Source organism: Pangasianodon hypophthalmus, chromosome 13 (assembly GCF_027358585.1).
Source record: "Pangasianodon hypophthalmus isolate fPanHyp1 chromosome 13, fPanHyp1.pri, whole genome shotgun sequence".
NCBI lineage: Eukaryota > Metazoa > Chordata > Actinopteri > Siluriformes > Pangasiidae > Pangasianodon > Pangasianodon hypophthalmus.
Window position 1 is genome coordinate 10,065,624 of NC_069722.1, and position 21,264 is coordinate 10,086,887.

Below are 21,264 nucleotides of genomic sequence, written 5' to 3' on the forward strand. Positions count from 1 at the left end.
CTGCTGGTTAAATTCAGTGACTGGGTGGGCATCTGTGTGAGTAGAACAAACTAAAACTCGATTTTACGATTTTAATTTGAGAGTTAAAAAAAGGTACAATTGTAAGACATTTCTGTTTCTGTTATTTTTCTTTAATCTTCCTTCCAGTCAAAACAATGGTAACAGGTGCAAGCTGTGCTTCATTAAAGTCCATTGGGTACTTAGGGATGAGTCAAGACCACTTCTGACAAACATTAGATCGACCACTTAACATGCTTTATTTCAGCACTCAAAATAATTAAAAACATCTCAAATTATTATACATATACAAAATAGGTACAGATCATCTTGTTTTAACCCCCTATTGTGTGTATGCTTCTCTCACTAGTTTTGGGGATCCCTATTTCTCTTGCCATCTTTGAAAATCCCTAGTTAAAAAAAACAAAAACTGAAAACCAACAAATCCTGATACAAAAGTGGTAGAATGGAAGCACTGAAAGTAATCACTGGACAACATGGGGATGTTTTGTAAAGAAATCAAGATAACAACCAAAAAGTGTCAAAAGGTGTTGGAAAAATAATAGACTCCACCTGCTTATTTCTACACTTGAAAAGACGATGTGCGTCAAAGCTTAATTATATTTCCCTAACAAAGAATCTGCTACAGAAATTGAAGCAGTGTCCTTTAGCAAGAGGGGCATGTGTTATAACTGGACAGCAAGAGAATATGATTTTAGCACCAAAGGCCCTGTGAGCAAGAGTGAAATAATACATTACTTTAGAAACTGCTCTAACACATCCCACTAACAGGACCTCATGAAATAGCACCTTTTGCAGCTGTTTCTTGCTTTCTTAACCATACTTCTGTGTAAAATCCTAACCTGGTGTTGGTCAACACTGGGTAATAATATAGGTTTCTTTTCTGAGGTAGACATAAGATATCAAAACCCCTGTCTCATATTAATTCTGTTCTGTCTGAGAACAATGGTGGTTGTGCCTGTTGATCACTTGTTCTGATGGGTAGAACACAAAGACACTTAAATGTCATTTTACAGATTTATTTAACACCTGAACATGGTACAAAGCATTTGTTTTCTCTTTTTCATTGTCCTTCCGCAGTGGTAAAAAAGTCACCTGTATCTCTGATGTTTTTTTCCTTTTTCCAGGGGGATTTTACACTTTACAAGTATATATTATTTTCTTGTGGCCAGTGAAACAAATGAGTCTTCTAAAGTGTCCTCGGTGTTGGTGGTGTTAAAATAGTGGTCCCAAAAAAAGCTTGATAACACATAACCACTGTCTTCTGAAGCGTAGTTCTAAGCAAGTGGACCATTCGGACAGCCAAATCGAAGTCTAGGGTTTTTTTTTTAATGCATAGAAAAGATTTTAGAGAGATGACTGCTAGAAAAAACACACACACAACACACAAACAATTTCAAGTCCAGATTTCTTTTTTACAAGAAGCAGACTGGGCCAACTTCAATGCCAAATTCCTGATCGGGTGCACCAACGTCCATAGGAGCGATGTCAGTAATGGGCAGCCGAGATGTTTTCGTTGTTTTGTAGTCGATGACTGTCTTGCCCCATGCACCAGTGTGCGACTACAGGGAATGAACAGAAAAGTATAAGCACTGTGGTGTAAGTTTTTTTTTTTTTCAAATTAATGCTGTCACTAATTTTGCAGTTGAGTTCAAGACTAGGCTTAATCTGTGTCTCAAAGACAAGCTCATTGATAAATTCCCTTTATTTGCCCTTAACTGTCCTTTCAACACCAGCATATATATATATATATATATATATATATATATATATATATATATATATATATATATATATGTACTACTTGCATATATTACTAGTAGTATGCCACTCAAGCTACTAGGTTTTTAGCTTTAAACTTAATCACAACCCAGATATATTCTGGAACACATTATAAATAACCATATACTGTGAACATACAGTGGGGGTAGACTTGGAAAAAAGACTCACCGTGCAGCCATCTTCAGTGACGCTGTATGTGAAGCGGCTGTTGCCTTCTGCTCTGATCTCGATCTCATTGGAGCCCTGCAGCAGCAGAGCCTTCTTAAGGTTGCCTGCGGCCTGATCCATGTATGCAATGCTGTTCTTGCAGTGATATGTAATGTTCTGGGAGGCCTCAGTGGACATAAGGCGCAGGAAGGTAAGTTGGATGTTGACATCCTCAGGCTTGGAGCCCTCACTGCCATACTCGAACTGAAGAGGAGAGAAGAGAGACAAGAAAGTTTGAGAACATGCTGCATATCACTAGGTATAATTCCTTTTTTAAAACGATGCACACATTAAGAGGACCCTCACCTGGAAGCCATCAGTCATAGCCTCTCCAAACCAGACATGTTTCTTCTCCCTGATGTTCTTGCTTGTGTACCAGTTCTTCTTGGGAATGTCAGCCTGTGCTGGGTAGACACAGGTCTCGCCAGTCTCCATGTTGCAGTAGACCTTGATGGCATCCTGGTTGCAGCCCTGGTCAGGGTCAATCCAGTACTCACCTGTTTTTATAGAACAGGTGTTACAAAACCACATACCAGGTTAAATACCATAACAACAGCAGGATTATGTTTTTTACTAAACATACACTGTTCTGATTGAATTCCACTGTGGTCTGTTTTCTTTATACCAAAGTGAAACACATCTCTTCAGACCCAATATACACTTGGATGGTAGGTTAAAAATTGCCTATTTTTTATCACAATTTACAAGGAACGCTGAGTTTTGCATACCGCTCTTCCAGTCAGGGTGGCACATCTTCAGGTCGCGGCAGGTGCGGGCAGGGTTCTTCTTGGTGCCATCGGGGCTGCGGATATTCTCAATCTGCTGGCTCAGGGACTTAAGGGTGGTGTCAACCTCCAGGTCACGGTCACGCATCACATTGGCATCATCAGCACGGTAGTGACGGAAAGGATCAGGGGCCTTCTCCTGGGGTGCAGCAATGAAGCCAATGTCAAATCCACCACCGGATGGTCCAGGAGGTCCAGGGGGTCCGGGAGGTCCAGGAGGTCCCTAAAGAATGGTCGAAATACTGGTGTAACATGGCTGTCTTGTGTGCAGGCTGAAAACTTAAAAAGAAACTAAAAAGAAAAGGCAGCTCACAGCTGGTCCAATTTCACCAGTGCGACCACGAGGTCCAGGAGGTCCAATGGGTCCAGGAAGTCCACTCATGCCATCCTTACCAGCAGAACCAGCAACTCCAACAGGTCCCTATTATTACATAAAGCCAAAAAATGAGTGACCATCTGTATAATAACATGTCAATATACTACCTATGCAAAGTAAAATAGAAAAAACTCACTCTAGGTCCAGCAGGGCCAGAAGCTCCAGCAGGTCCAGGCTCTCCTGAAGGTCCCTATAGTAAAAGAACAAATCTTCCCAGTTCACTTTTATGGCCCCATTACAGTGCTAGTGTTTTGTCTTTGTGAGTGTTTAAACTAAAATAACCAGTTTGTGTGTGGATTCAGCGAATTTTGGTATTTATGGTTTTATGTACTGGTGAAGATATATATTTTTTTAAAGTAGTAGATCTTCCATCAGGCAAATGGGCCATCACTTACGGGAGGTCCAGGTGGTCCCTGCATTCCGGTGAATCCTCTGTGTCCCTTCATGCCTCTTTCTCCAGCCTCACCAGCCTCACCTTTGTCTCCACGGGCTCCAGCGGGTCCCTGCACAGTGAGATATGTGGGCCATAGAGTATTATGAACTATACTACTGGGTCACAATTAATCAGATTGTTGTGTGGTAACAACAGAATAACTAAAGCACAAACTTACAGCAGGGCCACGGGGGCCAGCAGGGCCAGCAGCACCAGCGGGACCAGCAGGACCCTAATGGAGTAAAGAGACAGATGATGCTGAATGAACTCATTCAGACACTGATTCACTGTGCACTAAGTGACACACTAGGTATCTTTAACAGTAGTTTCAGTGGTGACTAGATTATCTTTAGTTCTGAAATAAACACTCACAGACTCTCCACGATCGCCAGTCTTTCCAGCAGGGCCAACAGGTCCAGGAGCTCCAGGGGGTCCGGGAGCACCAGGAGCACCAGCAGCACCAGTCTCACCACGGTCACCCTATGGGATACAAAAAAACCTGGTCAACACTAGCAAAAAAAAAAATAGGACTGATTTACTCTTACGGTGATTAATGATAGTGCAGTTCACCTTGGGACCAGCAGCACCATCACGGCCAGCAGCACCCTCGTTACCAGGAGTTCCCTAATGGTGAAATATTGAGCAGTTAATTTTGCACTGTCTATAGACCATAACGAATTTCAGCACACGTTGCTAACTAAAGTCAAGATGGTGCTAGTTCATTCAAATTATGTCTGCATAAAGTAGGGGTGCACAGGTGAATGTGCCCACCTCACGACCAGCCTCGCCTGGAGGTCCAGCCAGTCCTGGGGGTCCCATGGGTCCAGGAGGTCCACGCTCGCCAGAGGGGCCACCAGGTCCCTGCTTACCAGGCTCTCCCTAGAAGGTGACAAGAGCAAGTGATGGGTTGACATCCATCCAATTCCACGACATATTGAGTACTCTGAAGAACCTCAGTACCAATGATGGTTTTATCATGTAGAGGGCAAGGTAGGGTACATGGAATTCTTTTAGTGTGCTCAACCAGGCAAAACTAATGTTATCTCCTGTCTTGTTTAGCAACTTTGGGTGACACTGACTGGAGGTATTAAGGGTATGTTTAAAGAGTTCACTCGGAATACTCACTGATGGTCCTGGGAGACCAGGGAAACCGCGCTCTCCTTTCTGTCCAGGGAAACCAACAATACCGCGCTGTCCAGAGAGACCTTGAGGTCCAGGTATACCAGCAGGGCCCTGTTAAGAAAAGCTAATGCTGAAGAAAGCCTGGTACTCGACAAAGTCTGTTTTCAACCCATGACTAAATATTTTTGAATGAACATACATACTGCATAAATACCAAATATACTGCACTAGACTAACACTAGTCCTTTTTCTGGCTTGTAAGACTTGTAAGGTTATTTTTAGACCCAGTAAGAAATACTTACAGGGGGACCCTCAGCTCCAGGAGTTCCTTTCTCACCAGGTGCACCAGGAGCACCAGCAGCACCAATCTCACCAGTGCGACCAGCAGGTCCGGTCTCACCACGAAGACCCTTTGCACCTTCCTTTCCAGAGGCTCCAGGAGGTCCAGGTGGTCCGGGGTTACCCTGGATAGGAAATAGCAAGGATGGAACAGCAATAAATGTGTAGTCAAGGAATAAATGTGTAGTCAAGAAGTTATACTGAAGCTACACTGGAGAAGTGGTTAAAGAATTTTGCCTTGTAGCAATACTAAAGAACTTACAGCAGGGCCAGGAGGTCCAAGTCTTCCAGCAGCACCAGGGAAACCAGTAGCTCCCTTAACAGAAGAAACAGAGATTGATCTGAATAGTCAAAAAATATCTGATCTTAAAAAAGTAAATAAGTAAATAGTGAAGCTTAGTATCATTTAAGAAAGTGATACTTACAGGAGGACCAGCAGGACCACGGGCACCTTTAGGACCAGTAACACCAACAGGACCCTGTAAGGGAACAATGTTGTGTTTGGTGAATTTTTAAATATATTCAGCTTAAATTTTATAATGATAGCTTTATAAGGTTATCAAAAAACAAGGACAAGGTCTATGGCTAAAGTATTCAAGGGAGAAATGAATTATTATGCCATATTTACTAACTATTTGATATCATATACTTTTATATATGTGAGACACTTTTGACTAAACATTTGAGCATTGTATGTGGCTTTCATCAGTTTCTATAAAGGTTGAATAGAAAATTAAACAAAAAAGAAAGAAACAGAGTTCTGGATGTTGCCTGTACCTGAGGTCCTGGTGCACCTGTAGCTCCAGCAGGTCCGGGAGCACCAGCATCTCCCTTGGCACCAGTGTCTCCAGCCTCTCCCTTAGCACCAGGCTGACCATCAGCACCCTACATGAGAAACATAGAGATCTTAGATGCAACCTGTTCAAAAGCCAACTAAGGTCTATAAGGACTCACATGATTTCTCATTAAATAGCACACATATTAATAGTGATTTGAGTCTTAGAGCTCAACATGATCAATCTGAAATGGATTATATAGATATAATTCAATCATTGGTAAGGTGGAATTTTAAGTTAAGTGAGCAGACAAATATGCTACATTAATCTGGTTGATTTGGAATTTATATAGATACTCACAGGTGGTCCGGCAAATCCGGCAGGTCCAGGAGCACCAGTCTCACCACGCTCTCCCTAGAAATGGACACTAGTCACTCATGGGAAGATAATAGCAATAAACACTAGCAATAAAGATGCCATGATTTAGAAACTCTTTATATAGAATAATTAATGATCAGTGTCCATATTATCAAAATAAACCATGTTTGTATTCCTTGAGAGGAACTGATATTGCGTCTGGTATACCGAGGAGAAAAAAGTACTCACAGGGGGTCCACGGGCACCAGTAGGTCCAAGAGGTCCAGCAGCACCAGGCTCTCCCTTGGTAAAGATAGAATAAATTCAGTTAGCCTCTAATAGCCTGGTTGTGAGCAACAATGGAAAGCTATAGAGACACTGAAGAGACTAACCTTGTCACCCTGAGGGCCAGCTGGTCCAGGAGGTCCAATAGGTCCAGTCAAACCACGGATGCCATCCTTACCAGGGGAACCATCAGCACCCTTAGCACCTTGGTCACCCTATGTAGAAACACAACGCGACATCAGCGTTTGCCTGATGCAATATAACACTATAACTGATTATGTAGAGACATAGAAGTTTAAAAAGCAGTGAAAAATCATACACTATCTACTGAATCACTCCTTTGACAATTTTACTGTGTAGAAGTATTGCTGTCCATCAATTGTGCAAGCCAGGACTATTCTATACTGAGTAGTATTCCCCCATTCTTTTGAATGTCTGTCTTAATGCTGCCAGATTGCTTGGCCAGTTTTTGCCTATACCTTCCTGACATATCTGTTTTAACTCTGTCAGATGTGATATTCTTGCCTTCTTGGGGGTTCATGACTTTGATTTCTTTATTTTGGTTCTTTATCCACTAGGTTTGTTTTTTTTTGCAGTATTCAGGATCATTTTTGTCTGGTTGGAGTAAAAAAATTTGTAGATAAAGTGGTAAAGGTTCATTTTCCTTTTTTTTCCAGTCAGAAACCATTGAGATCAAACATTTTCAACCAACAAAATCTTATCCTGAACACAGACAGGGAAGAAAATTTTCACTGCTAGTGAAGCATTACTTTTAATTTATTTATTTATATTTAATTTAGTGATCAAAATGCCTTGACATAGTAAAAGCTATCAGTCAGTGGGGAAGGACTGTATGTTGCCTCTGTAGTGCATACAATTGGTTCAGTGTTCATACTGAAAGTATTTCTTTTTCTTCTGTTTTATTTTAGACTATTTATTTTGATATAATTTCTTTTATGTCATACCCCACTGTGACAATGCATTATCCATGAGGTAAGACTTGTAAGCCACAATATTTGTACTGTACAAAACTCCAATTTTATATCCTACTATAATGCATGTCACATCCATGTCTAATAAATGTGATTATGTACACAGTGGAAATAATACTCGTCACATTGTACATGACCATTAGCATTGCAGAACATTACTTTACTGTAATCCAGTTTTTGTTACTGAAATTAAATAAATCCTGTCCAAATGAAAATCTCTGTGAAACATGGTGGCACTTACTCTGTCTCCCTTGAGGCCTGGCAGACCAGCAGCACCACGCTCACCAGGCATACCCTGAAGACCAGGAGCACCCTGAGCACCAGGAGCACCGGGAGCACCAGACTCTCCCTAAAGAAAGGGAAATATGGAAAGAAAATTGTCAAGACTAGTAATAAGCTTAAAGAAACTTAACAGCTTATTGCTGTGCTAAACACTTAACTAGAGATAACATTTCTTTGATCTGACAACCAAGTTCAACATTTAGCTCTCACCTTGGCACCATCGTTACCAGCTGAACCAGGAGAACCACGTGGGCCAGAAGGACCAGCAATACCAGGGGCTCCACGCTCACCAGGGAATCCTCTATCACCCTGAGCAGAGAGAAGAGAGGGAGAATGAGTATCATTCTGAGAACTGAAGTTTTGAGTGTCATTAGGTCTGGTCTGCAGATTTGTCAAATAAGATCCCATAACTTCTATAGCAATGGATACTTACTCTAGCTCCAGAAGGTCCGGGGGCACCAGCTTCACCAGGCAATCCCTGTAACAAAGAGGTTTATACTTGAATCACAACAATCAATTTTGAAGTACATGAACTCTTACTATTCATTTCCCTGTGCTGGTTGTAATTTTGATTAACTCATTTTAAGCTTGAGAAGCATAATCCATTAGTTCTATTGTACAGTAGAACTGTACATGCATGCTGCATAAATTGCTTACTAGCAATTTAAAAGAAGCAGTAATTTCTGATTTGACAGATTTTAAACACAAGACTTTTCACGGGTCAGTGTAAAATCTCTCAACATGTACTCTTTATTTGCTACAATAACTCACTCTACTAATTTCTGTCTAACAAGGTTTTAGTTTAATGGTATTCTTAGACCCTGACCTATGAGCATGAGGATATGCTTTCTGATGGAGACTACAAAACACATTTCTAAGACACTCCTGATAATGGCATCTGACAAATGCTGTAAATGTAAATGAATGTCTTACCTGCTCACCGGACTTTCCAGGCTCACCAGTAGCACCCTGAGGTCCGGGCAGACCCTGTTACAGAAAGAAATGAAAAGTAATGAGTATACAAATTGTCAGAATCATAGTACTTGAGGAGACTTTGTGTTCTGTCAAGGGAAGTAGGCACTCACCTGGAATCCAGGTGAACCAGCAGGTCCCTGCTCACCTCTCTCACCAGCAGGTCCCTACAGACAAAAGCAAAAACATTTTTGGAATGTAATTAGACCAGAGGATTTAGTTATCTGGAAATTGAGAGAAGATGCTAGTTGACATATAGGGATACATGGAAAAAATACTCACAGCAGGGCCAGGGGCACCAGGAGCACCAACATCACCATCCTTACCGGCAGCACCCTACATATATATACACAAACGCATATGATGAAAGAGTGAAGAAACAACCCTAAAATTACTAATAAATAATTTTTTCTGCAAATTTTATTGTGTTGCAAAGAAGAGATGTTGACACTTACAGGGGCACCAATGGCACCCATCACACCTCTCTCACCAGGCTTGCCAGCCTCACCCTGAAGAAAGTAGAAAAATGTTACCAAATTGTATAAGCTTTAACAGTGAATCCAATTTAGGAGATTAGGTGAAATGATGAAATACGTACAGCAGCACCCTTAGGTCCAGGGAATCCCATAACACCAGGCTGACCTCTGGCTCCAACAGGGCCTGGGGGTCCGGGGCGGCCATCTTGTCCGGGAGGACCCTGGCAGAAACAAAGCAGACATATTACAGATATATGTGTATATGTGTGTGGATATTTGTATTTCTTGGCATCTGGCACTCTGATAATTAGAAATTAACAGACCCTTGCTATGTCATAATATTCTTCTAACGTGACAGAATGACATACTTGTACAATTATTCAAATACAGCAAAAGCTACATTTTGCTATTTCAGTGAAATATTACTATTTTTATGGTTAAGGAGGTATATGTTATTAAAACTGATTAAATTGTTGGTAGTGTGGATAAAATTGGAGTGAAATGATGCATAAATATTGTCAGTGATGGCTGAGAAGTGTTTACTTACAGCAGATCCCGTCTTTCCGTCAGGTCCAGGGCTGCCAGGGCTACCAGTCATACCCTACAATGTAGAGCGAGGGGAAGAAAGGTCAGGAAAGATAAAGAAATAAATATTGTATTCAAAAGCAAGAGGTTTTAAGTTGAGTAAATAAAAGATTTCTTAGAATGAATAGAATGGACACTGTTTTTAAATGATCACAATTGCATGTGTCAGTTATCAGGCATTTGTGATCTTCAATTGGGAGCACCTGAGCTAGCAACAAAATTAGCTAGGCAAAAAAAAAAAAAAATCTCTAATGACTGCTACTAAAAGGGAGAGCTTTCTGGGGGAAGCATTTCATTTTTCCAGCATCCATCTTGGATGAACCAGCTAAAATCACCATGGTACCATGGTAATATCCTGTCTAATACTTCTAGTTTTCAGATATAATAAAAAAATGCAAGAAACTAGTTCTTACCTTTGATCCAGGCATGCCAGGCTCACCGTTGCGGCCAGGCTCACCAGTGGCACCCTTGGGTCCAGCAACTCCAGGGCCTCCACGCTCACCAGGGGCACCCTATAATAAAAAGAAGGACATGATGGGAATTAGCTAAGCATGACTGACAAGTGGCTGATGAGTTCCATTATGTTAGGAATGGCTTTTTGCACAGAAGAATGCACTGTCAATAATCATCTAAATTGTCCAGCTATATTCCAGTAAGTGATTTTTTTAGACTTACCTTGGGGCCTGCAGAGCCATCAGCACCAGGGAAACCACGACCACCAGGAGCACCCTATACAAGGAAGAATAGGTGGATCAAACTTAGTGTGCCTATATTTATGCTCTGTTGTATATTGTATTTGCTGTGTGCATAAATAATCTGAACTAAACAAGGAAATGTTGGGAAAATTGACAGGGGACTTTTTAGTTACTGTCTCTCTCTACAGAATAATGACCGATTAAGCTTTGTCAATGTCCTTTATTTCCAAACAAAGGATCAGAGAAACTGATATGGAAATAAGGAAACATATTTTAGAGCATATGGGAGAGCAGATGCACAGAAGACAAGTGGGACACCTACACGCTCTCCAGAGGGTCCACGGGTACCAACAGGACCGGGCTCACCACGGGCTCCTCTCTTGCCTTCCTCACCAGCGGGGCCAGGGGGACCTTGAACTCCGGGTGGACCCTGAGTAGTTACATAGAAGAGAGAGTCAGACAAAGTGGCCAATGAATCAGTGCTGCGTACTGTGAATGAATATTAACTCATGCCAACCTGTGCAGCCTAAATGGATGCAATGGTGACTAAATACTGATTGAACTTTGGCTTCGCAAAACAGATTTGAACTCAGTTTTAATTAGGATTGTGAAATAAGTCAGTTGTGTTGATGCACTTACAGTCTCTCCCTTGGCACCAGCATCTCCTTTGGCACCAGGAGCACCAGCTTCACCCTGTAACACAAGAAAGAAAATGTTAATGTTGGAACAAATGACTGCCCAGTTGGTTGATCATTCTTTAATATTGAATATAATTATAAAAGTATAATTATAAAAAAAAGATTTGAAAAGTTGATAACATAAATATATACTTACAGTGTTACCTTTAGGACCAACAGCACCAGGAGCTCCAGAAGGTCCAGGAGGACCACGGGGTCCAGGGAAGCCAGGAGCACCAGCAATACCAGCCGCACCCTTTAGAGTGCAGCAAAGAGTCAGTGCAATGTATGTGTTGATTAAAAGAAATTAAAATAAATCTAATGACAGATTGCTAAAAAAAATATATTTAAACACATCATACTTACAGGGGCACCCTTAGCACCAGGAGCACCGTCAGCACCATTGTTGCCCTAGAGTAGAAGAAAACCAAAAAGGTGGAATCAAAGTGGAATCTGCCTAATGCTCCAGCTTTGAAATGAATAATTTGCAATAACATTCAAGTTAAGGAGATCCACTCACAGCAGGTCCAGCAGCACCAGCAGGGCCAGGGCTACCAGGCTCACCACGAGCACCCTGGGGTCCCTCAGGTCCACGACCTCCCTGAGGACCAACCTCTCCCTGAAAGGTACACAGAAGACCAATTAAGTTCATGCATCAGGAAGTCATTTTCACTGCTCTCTAGTAAGAAACTAATAGGCCTATCATGATCAAATACTAATAGCATAAAGCCAATTTGTTGAAGACCCACTGCTGTTAGGTGAGATACATGGCAGATTCTCACAATGATTGAAATGAATTAATATTATCTATATAAATTGCTATCTGAGATGTAGAAGGTAACAAGACATACTTATCTGACCTCCAATGTCCTTAGTTAATTCAAGCTTCACCCATTTACCCCTATTTACCCTATTAACACACTGACCCAGAATAACCTATCTTTTAATGAGGTTTTGCTATGTAGATATATAGCTGATGAAGCTTGTCTATTTAGTTTAACCAATACAAATACACCACTGGTATAACTAATTTCAGAGTGCCATAAAAAATGCTGAACAGAAAATATGCAAGAGTAGATGTGCTAGAACACACAGTTAGCTCTACAGCCTTTAGCTTGATGTAGTGCTGATAGGGATCACTTACTTTAGCTCCAGGGCCACCGGGGAATCCGGGAGGACCAGCAGGGCCAGTTGGGCCCTAGAATAAATGATAAAAAGTATGTCAGGCCTCACATTTGATTTTATCCAAAACTCATGTGTAATCTTTAAATGAAGTCAAAACAAAAGTACTAGCATACAGCAAAATATATAATGCAGGTTAAAAATGAATAAAAGCTGGCTACTCACAGGAGGACCAGCAGCTCCAGCAGCACCATCGTTACCACGAGCACCCTGTGGAAACATCAGGCACATTAGAAATACAAAGAATTTCAATCTCAATGTAGAGACAACTCAACAGCACAGTGTGTTAGCTTTACACTAAGAATAAATCATATAAATAATAATATATGCTTTTCTGGTCTAACAAATGAACTGACTGGAAAAGTATATCAGTATCTGCTTGTTTGCTAAAGCACCAACACCTGAGAATTTTAGAAAAAACTGTGAACATAGCAGTTTTTAATTCATTCATTCATAATTAAGTAGCTACTTTTATGTATCGTTAAGATGAGCCTAGACTATGGGGGGAGGCTTAGCAACCAAACCCATGCTCTTAGTCTATACAACTCCAGGTGAGTTTAGCATCTGATTTGTGAAATTAGGTGTTCTTATTCAATACTGAAACAAACCATTTTTAAGTCTATGAAATGTTATGGATTTTATGGAATTAGTTGCATAGGCCTAAGAGTCAGTGGGTCAGTGGGTGAAGTGACTTACAGCGGCTCCATTAGGACCGGCACGGCCTCTCTCACCAGGAAGACCACGAGGACCCTGGGAGTTAGATAAAGAGAGGAAGTCAGGCTGGAGCACAACCACAATATATGAAATTCCTTCCTTTATTAACTAGATTATGAATATGATGGTATGTATTGGTGACACCTACCATAGCGCCAGGGGTTCCATTCTCTCCAGGTGCACCAGGCTCTCCCTGTGGGGCAAATCAGGACATTATAAAGCACTGCATAATGTAATCTGTAGTTTCTAATGCATTTATGATAAGAATTTAGAATGTGGCACCAACCTTAGGTCCAGCAGGGCCAGTGTCTCCCTTAGCTCCATCTAGACCACTGAAACCCTAAGATAAAGAAGATGACAAGAAGGATTCAGGATAAGCTGGGTGATGCTGAGATACACCAAGCTGAAGACAGTGCCTGTTGACTAGCATGAACACTCACTCTGTGTCCCTTGATGCCAGGAAGTCCGGGAGTTCCAGGGAATCCACGAGCACCCTGTGTAAGAGAGAAGACAAGAATTGGGCAAGATTGGACAAAATAATGACAAAAGTGTATGTGCATTGTTAACAAGACCAATGCTAAATGCAGAGATACTGACCTGTGGGCCAGGAGGACCACGCTCACCGGGGCGACCAGGTTTGCCAGACTCACCCTACAGAAGACAGGTACAGTGAATCAAAAAGGCTAGAGAGGACAAAGAAATTGAACAAGACTGCTATCCTTGTATACATGTTTTGAGTCATATTAATGCACTCTATTACAGACACACTGAACATACTGGATGTGCACATGAGCTAATATTATGAATATTCAGTAGTAGCGAGGAGTTGGAAATTAAACTTGAATTATCTTGTCTTTGGACAATGTTGTGTTGAGATGGACTGAACTACTCACATCTTCTCCATTTTTTCCAGGAGGACCAGCTGCACCACGGGGACCCATTGGACCCTATAGAAGACAAGCAGCACAAACCAGGTTAGCCATGTGCCTATGTGTGTCTATATGTGCATATGAACTTGAGAAAGAGAAAGCACATAAGAGCAAACAGAAAAACGATTAACCAAAATGAAGTCATTATAATTAAAACATCATGCATTCCATGAGTACAGTGGTACTGAGTGACACTTGGACCAACACTCATTTACACTGGTGATCTTTTGATCGTTTTGTGAGGGTATGAGGTTATGTTTATGTCTGAGTGATTATCAATGATATATATTCAGACACTTACACTAGCACCAGCCTCACCAGGCTCACCAGGGGGGCCAGTAAAACCTTGAGGTCCCTATAGTAGGAAACAAAGCACAAATTAAAAATGAGAATCATATCTTTAATCTCAAGGGAGACTGTGGATAAGTTGAAACAGCTCTAAAAATCAGTTAAGGTCAGCTCAGTTACTTATAGCTTAATTTAACTAGTTTCCATTTTCACAATAATGATTTACAGTGCGTATAAGAGATACTAGTATGAAGATGCTACAATTTACTGGTGAACACCAGCATCTAATACATCTAGTGCAAGTTTAGAGTTGCATTCGGCAAAATACTATTTAAAAAAGCATGTTTCTTCTTAACAAACTGTAAATAATCAAGAAAAACAATGCTTACAGAAAGTCCAGGAGGTCCAGGGGGACCACGAGGGCCCATGGGTCCCTGAAAGACACAGAGAAGAGGAGCATTGAAATGTAGCAGTCACACTGTTATTGGCATCCATCCATGCTTCATACAACATTTGTTTATAATAGCATTTGTATTATATTATGTCATGTCAGATCAACCCACTGGAGCACTTCTAACAAAACTGCATTAACTTTTTGTGGAATTCTAAATCTGTTAATTCATGGTAGACATGTACAATGGGTATGTGAGAAAATCTTGCTGCATTTGTAAATAATGCAGTTTAACTAATAAATACTGAAAATATTTCCTTGCAGGACCAGGAAATAAAAATAGATGGCTGTCAAACACTGGTATGCAACTGATCATCTAATGTTAAAGCCATTTCAATCAGATTCATTGGAAAGGGTGATGACTGTAATTTGTATAATTGTGGACCAGGAGCGTCAGACTCCAGTAGATTGCAGAGTTTAGCATTGGACCTCTTTTAAAAAAATTTAGTTGTGGCTGAATTTGGTGTCTCCCTCTTCTACCCCAAACCAAAGTTTCTATAGTATTGTGGCTAGTCGTGGGATTTAAATTATGTCTTAGGATTTAAATTACGTAGGCCGTAGGATTTAAAGTATGACATTAGGATTATATTCAATTTATAAAGTGGTAATATATGGAATTGTCATCTTTTTTTTGTCTGTTTTGGTGCATGCATGTCTATCCTTACCATTGGGCCAGGAACGGCCAGGGCAGCACCACCAGATTTCTCATCATAACCTCCAGACAGCTGAGGAGAAAAGTTCTGTGGAAAATACAGAAAGCAGGGTTAGAGGTGAGTGATTATGGAAAGCCATTATTGCATTAGAAAGAACATTTGAAAAATGTTCCTAAGTATCAAAACCCAATTTGTCCAAATGAATATCCTGATGGCTATTACTACAGGGGCAATGGAAGACGAGCACTAGAAAGGTGAAGTACATGAGTACTGAGATGCATATCAACGGTGCAAAGAAGTCAAGAAAAAAAAGTAAGGCAGTTTAACCAAAAGTTTAGTATTGATTTTATCCCTTTCATAGCATTCATGGAGGAATACTGCAAATTTCTGGTCCATCCACAGGACGCTGTCCATTCCCGTGGTGCTGAAATATATTTGTACTGTAACCTGTGTGGTTCTCCTTGATTTCTCATGCTTTGACCTGTGACTCACAGATCAGTCTGATCGATCAGCAGTAACTAAGGGCATGACTATCTGCTTCTCTTCCTGTGTGGTCTGTCTGGTATTGTTCTTCTCCTGGTGTCTACTTACTCCGCCAAGGCCAGGGGGTCCAGGGGGGCCTGGAGGTCCGGGAAGTCCAGGCTGTCCAGGAATTCCGTCATTGCCGGGAGGACCAGGAGGACCCTGATAACAGAGGAGAAAATGAGTGGGTGTATGAGAAATGGAGGCTTTAGGTAAGAAAAGGTCCTGACCTATAAGTTTGCTTACATACTATATCAAATCTGATTATGCTGTTGTATGTATTTGTATTAATATCTGTTTTATTGCATATGGAAACCGCCTAATTGTAGAGGAATGGCATTCAGCCACTGATCTGCTGTCTGTTTACAGTCAGCACACTGGTAATTATTCCTTCAGTGCAAATAAATATGCAGGATAAAAGTCCACAGATCTGTGTTCCAGCTGTGCTCAATATCTGTAAAAAAAAAACACAGCCTCTCTGGTGCATATTTTTCATATTTCCATCTAAAATTGTATGCCAAACAGCTAACCAATGTGTTGAAGAATAGAATTGTGAGATATAACTTGGTATAGCAATGTGGAATGAACACTGACAGTGAATATAAATCCAGCTAGACACAGATGAACACTGTAAGTATTGTACAGTGTAAATAATGCTGTATTTACTAAGCATTAATTTGGCATTGGGGATTTTACCATCTGTTGTTTTTATATATTTATATCACTGTAGTGTATATTAGAGTTACTATAATGTTACAGTTAATGATGCCAATACTGTTGGTAAATCACATACTGTGTGTATAAAATGCTTTATTGTCCCATAAATATCCTAACACCAGGCAAAGCAAGAAGACAATAAAAGTAAGTAACATTAGTCATGGTAAGATAAAAAGGGAAAGAAACCTACCCTGTCACCCTTCTCGCCAGGCTCACCCTTGGGTCCCTAATAAACAGTAAAGAAAAAATATAAAATTAGTTACTTGTGGTTTTCCCCACAATAAGATGAATTAATTTGATGTTATATAAATATTTTGGAGCATTTTATACGATTAATGCACTGTGATATGGCTGTACTTTGAACCAGATATGTATATATTGCCAACCATTGACTAGACACTAAACAAACAAATAAGTAAATAAATAGAGATAAAATTATTTTTGATAGTTGTGATAAAACAGGAATTACCTCAACTCTGGGTTCTTGGAATTCTGCTAAATGGAAAAAAAGTGAAAATGTGAAAAATAAATTAATAAAAAAGAAATAATAAATGCTGTCTTTCTAAATCCAGTAAGAGATGTTTTAGGCATGGTAAGCCCATGACCTTTGACAACTAATAACATGACTGTGACCCTGTATCCTGAATCATCCTCCCAGATTTACTAAGAGGACCAAAGTCTTGGGATAAATGTGTAGTTGGGCCTACTGGTGGAAATACACAAGCTCTGGTATAACAAGAACAATAATATTTCATCTAGAAAATGAAATTTGAATTCACTCTGAAATCCAGAGGAATTTGTTGATAATCTCCAGTATGTTTTTTTTTCTCTAAAGCCAACGTTGATTATTAAACTATTAAAAAGAGTCAGTTGTGCTTTGCCAAAAGTAAATTTCCCACAGTAAAAGAAAGATGGCTACCGACTTTGAAACCACACCCCATTTCCTATATAGTGCAGTGTTTTGAGATTCTGCCATGTTGTAAGCATGCTTGGTGCAGAATATGCAGCACATTTATGAAACACTACAATGCAACACAAAATGCAATAAGATCCAAATGATGTGCTCTAGTGAGTTCAGAACACCGATAATGTGTCAGGCGAATACATATAGTCTACATAGAATCTATATAGTGAAATGGGCATGGCTTTGATGACTGTCATAGAGTGATGAGCATGAGTTAATTTACATGAATTACATGAATTCTGTTCTGTACAAACTTAGATTTTTCTGGTATGTGGACTAGTGAGTATGGTAAGGCTCCGTCTGAAACACAGAAGCTAGCCAGCGTACCGTCGTCAGGGCAGACAGGGCAGCACTCATCAGGGGGAATCACTGGGTTGGCGCAGTCACTTGTGTCCTCGCAGATCACCTCGTCGCACATGACCGTGCCGCTATCGCACACGCAAATCTGGCATGGCTCTGGTTTCCACACATCACGATCATTGTAGACCTGACCGTCTAGTGTGCAGCTGCTGCCTGTGCCTTAAGCGAAAGAAGAGAGAGTATGTCAGTACTGTAGCTACTAAACCACTACTACTAAACATAGTGTGCATACTAGCAGTAGTAGTAATAATAATAATAATAATAATAATAATAATGATAATGATAATAATAGTATATTATTGTTAGGCCAAAATCTCATTAGTTGTGAGAAGAAAATAATTCTTTGCAAGCATTTGTATTGATTAAATTTACACAATGATGAGGATGAAATGAAGTTGTGTTTTCATGCTCTTATTATCCAAGTGCATCCATGCTTTGAGCTAAAAAGATAACTCTCATGTGTTGCAATATTAAAAATCAGATAGTATCATGCCAACATGGCAATCAAAGGCACTTCTGGAAAGTGGTGACAATTAGCTCAAAATAAATTTGAAAAATATATATAAATATATACATATATGTGTTTATATATACACGTATACACAACCAATAAGCCTGAAATGCTGGATAAATGTGTGACACTAGGTGGCGCAACACTGTGTAAAAATGTTCACCCTGTAGAAAAAAAAACTTCCACGTCTTCTGGGTTTGAGTGACTATCAGAAAATAATTGAAAACTGTCGACTTGGCAACGACTTGCGTTTTTCCCTTTGTGGAAAGTCTGCTGAGTCCACATATGTTTTACATTATCCCAAAAAAAAAGGGGGGGGGGTGGAAAAGGTGGGGCTTCAGAAGCAGTTGCCAAAACATTCAGTTCCACACACAGCCACGTGGAGGCGCTGTTGGATTATGGGAACAGAGACTCAGCTCACTTAACAGTGACAAAGCTCTCAACATCTAAGCTAACAATTCTAATTTAATTCTAATTTAAATCAGGTTTCATCTCTTTAATCACTCGGCAGCATTTCTAGCTCTGGTTCTAGCAAAGCCACATAGTCTGCTGTGATGCGCTTATTCAGCCTGATGCTACGTGATCCACTCCATCCACTGATCCAAGGATGAGATCATCACTTTTTCCATGAGAAAAAAACACACACGCTTAAAGTGGTTTATGTAACTCCTTCTCAAGACATTCATTCGATGTTTATACTCATCTAATGTCTATTCACAATCTTCCCAAGCATGCTTTGTTGTAAATTTGGAGTGTTTAGGCTACCAATACCTACACACACACATATCCAAAGCATATCTGAAGAGTTGTCATGCTCAGCAATTGTGCTGTCCCTGTTCTCCTGCCTGAGCAGTTAGGAAGGTGATGTTAATGTGCAGATGGTAAAAGCTGTAGCTGCAGGCTGTAGATAGCGCATGGCTGGGTGGAGGCGCGCGTCTCCAAACCTGCACCAACTTGCCTTCACAGGCTCGAGCTCGCAAGCACGCAAAGAGGGTCACTGGGGGCTAGTGCACCTCAAAACCACAGCCTATTCTGCACTTCTATCACATTTAACATGAGCTATTCACAAGCACCAGAAAGAGGAAAACACTGAACAAAGAGAACAACTCTGCAAGTCCAGAGGAGGCACTTTCCCACTGGGGCCTCTGCATTCTGCATCCTGGTTATAGCATCGCTTTTCCTCAGTTCAGATAGGTAGAGCAAAAAAAAAAAAAAAAAAGAAAAAGAAAAAAAAAATGGAAAGAAAGAAAGTTATACTCACGGTCGTCCTCGCCTTGTCCCCTTGCTAAAAGCACTGTTGCGCTGAGCAACAGCGCCAGCCGGATATCCACAAAGCTGAACATGTCTAAATATTAGACATGTAGACTCTTTGAGGCGAGGGAAGTTCTCTTTTTTCTCCCTTTAGACTCCAGTCATACACAGTAGGGTCCGGTCTCCTCTGATTCCAGTGCGGACCCCAGCAGAAACTCCCTACTGCCCAAGCAAACTTTTTGCCCAGGCTTTTATACTCCAAAGTTTTGGGGAGGTGCCGGCCACACCAGATAACTCGGGCATGTTCCCATTTAACGGGGGAAAAGTCCCTCCTTCTTCAGACTAAGGGGTTGTCTTAAAACTTTTTTTTTTTCCTCTTTAGCCCTAACATCTGAAGAAACTTGATCTTTTAAAGAAAAGGTGAGAGTTAAGCCAAAAAAAAACCCTCTTCTTGATTCAGTTGGACAGAGTGGCATGCCACAAGCATCTTTCAGCTGAAAGTTAGTGATGTCCTGCAGAAACGAATGGAGGAGATTTTCAGGTATTCTCAGTGTATAGGGCTGTTTATCTGTTAATTCCGTGCGCTTTGCATTCTTATGTGAATGCACACGACTTCAAGAGCAAAAGCCCCAGTGCTAAATGCATGCACTCTCATGCTGCAGCACTAAATAGTATAGCAAAATAATACAACTCTATTAACGCTTTCAGCACTGGGGACTTTTTCTGTATTCAGCTGTGACAGATGTGTTTACTCATCATGTGTTTACTAATCTCTTAGGATTTTCTGGTGCAACATAACTAGGCCTGTAGTAAGTAATTCACTTCAATTATTAGTACAGTTTGTCTCAGGTTAGTGCAAATCTGAGCACTTTATAAAAATATGACTACTTCATATCTCATCTGAATTTATTCTCCTCATCTCATGCAGGTTTGGGAAGAAATGTCACCTTCAAATAGGGGTGTTGGCAAAGTGTTTACAGTGCATGGGGACGTTTTGAAGGTTTTTAAAAATAAAAATTAAATAAACAACATGTGACTGTCTCACATTGTGAATGGTGTGTGAATTGAACTGGGAATTAAGCCTCTGTGCGTCATTTATAAATACTATGAAATGCAGGCCAGGTTTGGAAACTGTTGGTTCCAAATCAACTCACCGAATGCAATTCATTGCATTAAATAAGAGCATTTATTAAAGAAAACAGATAGAGAAGGATACTGAACTTTACAGACACACAGCAGCGCGTGCGCGCCAACGCGCGCCACGCACGAGCCGCTTTGCGCACACGCGTACTGACGCTATAAAAAACAAAAAAAACACACACACAGTACTTCGACTTCAGGATTTCATCTCTCTTCCGCAGACGTCGCACCTCTGTGAGGATCCAATCACAGCTCTGCCCCCTCATTCTTTAACTTCGTGTATTTTCCGCCATCCAAGAACTGACTCTGCTTTCTTTTTCCTTTTAACCACCGGGAGGTGAAAGCAGCGTGAGCGCTCGTGAGAGAAAACGCCACCTCATCGCCTTCAGGTGCGTTTAGGGTTAGTCTCAGAGCAAACCTCCT

The 21,264-nt window shown here is 40.7% G+C and overlaps 1 protein-coding gene across 2 annotated transcripts; it reads right to left on the minus strand.

Annotated features, from left to right (window-relative positions):
• Nucleotides 1-233: 233 nt before the first annotated feature.
• Nucleotides 234-19,934, minus strand: col1a1a (collagen, type I, alpha 1a). 2 transcript variants are annotated; one of them, XM_026916760.3, is made up of 51 exons: nucleotides 19,712-19,934; nucleotides 17,907-18,098; nucleotides 17,085-17,107; nucleotides 16,806-16,841; nucleotides 15,968-16,060; nucleotides 15,389-15,463; nucleotides 14,662-14,706; nucleotides 14,286-14,339; nucleotides 13,949-14,002; nucleotides 13,653-13,706; nucleotides 13,496-13,549; nucleotides 13,342-13,395; nucleotides 13,204-13,248; nucleotides 13,038-13,091; nucleotides 12,507-12,551; nucleotides 12,304-12,357; nucleotides 11,680-11,778; nucleotides 11,526-11,570; nucleotides 11,317-11,415; nucleotides 11,122-11,175; nucleotides 10,805-10,912; nucleotides 10,463-10,516; nucleotides 10,201-10,299; nucleotides 9,750-9,803; nucleotides 9,325-9,423; nucleotides 9,182-9,235; nucleotides 9,009-9,062; nucleotides 8,840-8,893; nucleotides 8,688-8,741; nucleotides 8,188-8,232; nucleotides 7,965-8,063; nucleotides 7,714-7,821; nucleotides 6,588-6,695; nucleotides 6,445-6,498; nucleotides 6,199-6,252; nucleotides 5,840-5,947; nucleotides 5,488-5,541; nucleotides 5,325-5,378; nucleotides 5,026-5,187; nucleotides 4,727-4,834; nucleotides 4,373-4,480; nucleotides 4,172-4,225; nucleotides 3,974-4,081; nucleotides 3,780-3,833; nucleotides 3,564-3,671; nucleotides 3,305-3,358; nucleotides 3,106-3,213; nucleotides 2,736-3,015; nucleotides 2,314-2,504; nucleotides 1,969-2,211; nucleotides 234-1,580 (listed from the first exon to the last, which is right to left on the minus strand). In XM_026916760.3, exons 1-51 carry the CDS (start codon nucleotides 19,791-19,793, stop codon nucleotides 1,434-1,436), a joined length of 4,350 nt encoding a protein of 1,449 aa, XP_026772561.1. In that variant the 5' UTR covers nucleotides 19,794-19,934; the 3' UTR covers nucleotides 234-1,433. The 2 variants fall into 2 exon arrangements, with proteins under 2 accessions (XP_026772561.1, XP_026772560.1); XM_026916759.3 differs by having other exon boundaries at nucleotides 17,085-17,110.
• Nucleotides 19,935-21,264: the final 1,330 nt, after the last annotated feature.